Source organism: Myotis davidii, unplaced genomic scaffold, assembly GCF_000327345.1.
Source record: "Myotis davidii unplaced genomic scaffold, ASM32734v1 scaffold38, whole genome shotgun sequence".
NCBI classification, from domain to species: Eukaryota; Metazoa; Chordata; class Mammalia; order Chiroptera; family Vespertilionidae; genus Myotis; species Myotis davidii.
In genome coordinates, this window is record NW_006291383.1 from 7,055,102 (window position 1) to 7,060,265 (window position 5,164).

Sequence of the window (5,164 nt, forward strand, 5' to 3'; positions counted from 1 at the left end):
GTGCTGGCCTGGTCACACCCAACTGCCGCCCTCTGCCGACCTGGTCGCCCATAACTGCCCCCCGGCCAACCTGGTTGCCCCCAATTGCCCCCACTGTCAGCCTGGTCGCCCCACTCAGCCTGCTTGTTCAGTCTTTGTCATCCCTCACTAACCCCCCTGCCTGCCTGGTCACCCCACGCAGCCTGCTTGTTCAGTCGTTTGATTGTCCCTCATTAACCCTTCCTGTTGGCCTGGTCATAGGCAGCCATCTTGTGAGGGTGTGAGGGTTAATTTGCAGGTTACCTCTTTATTATATAGGAGGACTGATTTCAGAGAGGAAGAGAAAGGGAGGGAGAGATAGAAACATCAATTATGAGAGAGAATCATTGATCAGCTGCCTCCTGTACGCCGCCTCCTGGGGATCGAGCCCTCAACCTGGGCATGTGCCCTTGAATGGAATCGATCCTGGGACCTTTTAGTCCCCAAACTGACTCTCTATCCACTGAGCCAAACCAGCTAGAACTGGCTCCTTTTCAATTGAAAAAAATGTTTTGATTGATAATGTTAAGAAAGACAATCCTATATAATAAAAGAATATACAAATTAACCCTAACGGCAGAACAACTGGGAATGACAGTTTCTATGACACACACTGACCACCAAGGAGCAGATGCTCAATGCAGGAGCTGCCTCCTGGTGGTCAGTGCACTCCCCACAGGGGGAGCTCAGCTCAGCTCAGCCACCAGCCGGGCTGACAGCTGCAAGCACAGCTCCCGCCTCCTCGGCAGCGCTAAGGATGTCTGACTACGGCTTAGGCCTGCTCCTCATGAAGCAGGCCTAAGCCATCAGTTGGACATCCCCCAGGGCTCCCAGGCTGCCAGAGGGATGTCGGACTGCCAGCTTAGGCCTGATCCCCCTAGTGCCCCTACCCATCCACCCATAGGGGCGCATGCAGCCAATCAATGTGTCTCTCTCACATCGATGTTTCTTCCTCTCTCCCCCATCTCTTCTTCTCTCCCTTCCTTCCACACTCTTTTTGAAAAGCAATGGAAACAATATCCTTGGGTGAGGATTAACAACAAAAATGTAATTTTTACACATCTACACATTTTGTTCATTCATTAAGCAAATATTAATTCAGCACCTGATATGTAACTAAAGATTTTCTTCTCTTAAAATTATTTTTTATGTTGGGGGACAGGGGGAGTAAAGTAGTGGGTCTTTTAAAGACTTACCAGTGATCTGAAGTTGTGATTTCATGGTCAGGCTACCCATTGAACCAAGCTGTGATCCACTGTCACACATACCACCAATAGGACAGCAAACCTGAACATGGCAAAAGAAAAACTTGTAAACATCAAAAATTCCCATTTTAAAAATATGTAAATGGGGCTAACCAAGCCATTTCCACATCCCACTGAATGCGACATAATAACCAGTGGTCTTCACATTGCTAAATATAATTTTCAATTCTAAGTATTCATCCTGCCTAACCTACCAGAAAAATCTGACATGGTTGATCATCCCTCCTTCCGAGATTTACCTTCTTTCCTTGAGTTTCCATGACAAATTCTCTAGGTTTATGTCCTACCCTCACTGATTGTTCCTTCTTAGTCTCCTCTGACAATTCCTTCTCTCTGTATGCTTTTCACGTTGGAGTAACCTAGGGCTCAATTATTGGCTCCTTCTTATCCTGATACTCAGTTCCTCAAAAATATCATCCATTCTGCACAGCAAAAGAAACAAAATGAAAAGGAAGCCCACTGTGTGGGAGAATATATTTGACAATGATACATCTGATAAAGGGTTAATTTCCAAAATATATAATGAACTTATACAACTTAACAAAAGAAAGACAAACAATCCGTTTGAAAAATGGGCAAAGGACCTAAATAGACACTTCTCCAAAGAGAACATACAGAAGGCCGAGACATATGAAGAAATGTTCAAAGTCACTGATCTATAGAGAAATGCAAATTAAAATGACAAAGAGATATCACCTCACACCTGTCAGAATGGTAGATGAGTGGATAAAAAAGCTGTGGTATATTTATACCACGGAATACTACACAGCAGCAAAAAATAATCTCTTACACCCTTTGACACAACATGGAGGAACCTGGAGAGTATCATGCTAAGTAAAATAAGTCAGTCAGAGAAAGACAAGTATCACATGATTGCACTCATATTGGAATATAAGTAACAAAATAAATTGATGAGTGGAGAATCGCGGGGGTAGAGGTGGAGTGGAGGGGGGAAGAGATCAACCAAAGAATTTGTATGTTATATGTATAACCCATGGACACAGACAATAGGATGATGAAGGCCTGGGGCAGGGGATGGGGTGGGTTACAAGGAGTCAATGGAGGTAAAAACGGGACATACGCTATACTTTCAACAATAAAGATTTACGTAATAAAAAAAATTTTAAAAATATCATCCAGTGGTATGGCTTTACATATCATCTATATACCAAAGAGTTCCAACTTTATATTTCTAATAGAGGCCCAGTGCACGAAATTCATGCACTTGGGGGGAGGGGTGGCTATCCCTTGGCCCACCCTACACCCTCTTGCAGTTCGGGAGCCCTCTGGAGATGTCCGACTGATGGCTTAGGTCTGCTCAGGGGGAGCGGGCCTAAGCCGTTAGTCAGACATCCTTAGCACTGCCATGGAGGCAGGAGAGGCTCCTGCCACTGCCACTGCGCTCACCTGCCATGAGCCCAGCTTCTGGCTGAGCAGCGCTCCCCCTGTGTTAGTGCACTGACCACCAGGGGGCAGCTCCTGCATTGAGTGTCTGGCCCCTGGTGGTCAGTGTGCATCATAGCCACCAGTCATTCCACTGTTTGGTTGATTTGCATATTAGCCTTTTATTATATAGGATCCCAAACTTTATTCCTCAACTCTAAACAACTTTACTTGGGTATTTATTTTTATTTTTATTTTTTTAAAATATATTTTATTGATTTTTTACAGAGAGGAAGGGAGAGGGATAGAGAGCTAGAAACATCGATGAGAGAGAAACATCGATCAGCTGCCTCCTACACGCCCCCCCACTGGGGATGTGCCCGCAACCAAGGCACATGCCCTTGACCGGAATCGAACCCGGGACCTTTCAGTCCGCAGGCCGACGCTCTATCCACTGAACCAAACCGGTTCTGGCTTTACTTGGGTATTTAAAGACATCCCAAACTTAACACATCCCAAAATGAGCTCCTCATCTTCCCCGTAAATTATCTCAGTTGATGGCAACTCCGTCCTTTCAGATGGATGATCAGGCTTAAAAAAAACCTTGGAGTCACCCTTAACTCCTTTCTTTAATATTTGCCTTCCAACCTGCAGGCAAATTCTTTTGTCGCCATTTGCGAAATACATCCAGAATTCAACCATTTCTCACCACCTCGACCACCAATATGTTCAGAGCTTCCTCTGACAGCCATCTTTTCCCTAGATTATGGCAATAACCTAAAAGGTCTTCCTGTTCCTACCCTTGTCTAGCCTCAGTATCTACTCTCAACACAACCAGGATGACTCTTATCTAAAAGACCTAATATGATATGTGCTTCCAACTTCCTGATTTCCTTCTATTCTGCTCCCCTACTCAGGCACCTACTTCCATGTTATTCTAGCATGCTCTAGCCTTAGGGACCTTTATTGTATTTGACCTCTTGTCAATTTTACAATCTGTTCCACCTATCCTGGTCATTTTCTTCTACTGACTATATCACTTTCTGACATACTAAGTAATTCACTTTGGAGTTCATGGGTTCTGGCACTCTAGGCTAGAATACAAACTCTAGATGAGCAGGTGTTTTGTGGTGTTCATTGATGAAACCCAGAAGCCCAAAACAGTGCCTGATATACAACAAATCCTTAAATAAATGGCTACTGAATTATATTAAATGAAAACCTGTAACATATCTTCTTCAGTCACTAATCAGGGAAGAGTTAATCTCCATGTGAAAACAGCATGATTCATATAACAAATCCTATATAATAAAAGGCTAATATGCAAATCGACTGAACAGCAGAACGACCAGTTACTATGATGCACACTGACCACCAGGGGGCAGATGCTCAATGCAGGAGCTTCCCCCTGGTAATCAGTGCACTCCCACAGTGGGAGCGCCACTCAGCCAGAAGCCACGCTCACAGCTGGCGAGCTCAGCGGTGGTGGCAGGAACCTCTCTCTCCTGCCTCCGCAGCAGCGCTAAGGATGTCTGCTGGCTTAGGCCTGCTCCCCAGGGGGACCAGTCAGTCAGACATCCCCCGAGGGCTCCTGGACTGTGAGAGCGCACAGGCTGGGCTGAGGGACCCCCGCCATCCTGGGTGCATGAATTTCATGCACCGGGCGTCTAGTACTTTATAAAAGTAGGAACACTTGGGTTTGATTCCTAGCTCAACACTTATGATATTATTTAAGTTATGTATAACCTCGCTAGGTCTCAGTTTCCTGTCAGAAAAATGGGACTAATACAGGGGTGGGCAAACTTTTTGACTCAAGGGCCACAATGGGTTCTTAAACTGGACCAGAGGGCCGGAACAAAAGCATGGATGGAGTGTTTGTGTGAACTAATATAAATTCAAAGTAAACATCATTACATAAAAGGGTACAGTCTTTTTTTTCAATAGTTTTATTCATTTCAAATGGGCCGTAGTTTGCCCACGGCTAGGCTAATACCACCTCTACCTCACAGGGGTTGCTGTAAACTTTAAATGTTTATGTTTTGGGGGAAAAAACAAACCTCTGTAAATGTTTGTTATTTATCATTAATAGTATTTGAATTAAACTAAATATGATTTAAAAATAAAAAAACTGTTCTTAGGCTTTTGGGGACTGAATAAAAATATCAGAAATATTTTAAATAGGCCAAGGTAAAGATTAAAGTCAAACAAAACTTACTTAGCACTTACTATTTGCCAGGTACTATGAAAAAAGTATACACGTACAAAAAAGCAAACAAAATACCGTATTTGCCGGCGTATAAGACGACTGGGCATATAAGACGACCTCCTAACATTTCCACTCAAAATACAGAGTTTGTTAAGACTACCCCCGTGCCATAGTGGCCTCCCGATGCCCGCCCACTTCATTCCACATACCGTTCAGGCATCAGCAGCGCTGCTGGGTGTATGCTCGGCTGGGTGTATAGTCTTCTACTGACTATATCATTTTCTGACATACT

General features: G+C 44.1%; 1 protein-coding gene across 5 annotated transcripts in view; it reads right to left on the bottom strand.

Annotated features, from left to right (window-relative positions):
• The window catches only part of ITCH (itchy E3 ubiquitin protein ligase), a 120,935-nt gene that overhangs the window by 83,596 nt on the left and 32,175 nt on the right, over positions 1 to 5,164 (bottom strand). For 4 of the 5 annotated variants that reach the window (XM_015564486.1, XM_006764581.2, XM_015564485.1 and 1 more), the window contains one exon: positions 1,215 to 1,305. In XM_015564486.1, the coding sequence (XP_015419972.1) occupies positions 1,215 to 1,284 (70 nt within the window). In that variant the 5' untranslated portion in view covers positions 1,285 to 1,305. Of the gene's footprint in view, positions 1 to 1,214; positions 1,306 to 3,706; positions 3,711 to 5,164 lie in introns of those variants that run through there. The other variant, XM_015564488.1, reaches the window with a different exon arrangement.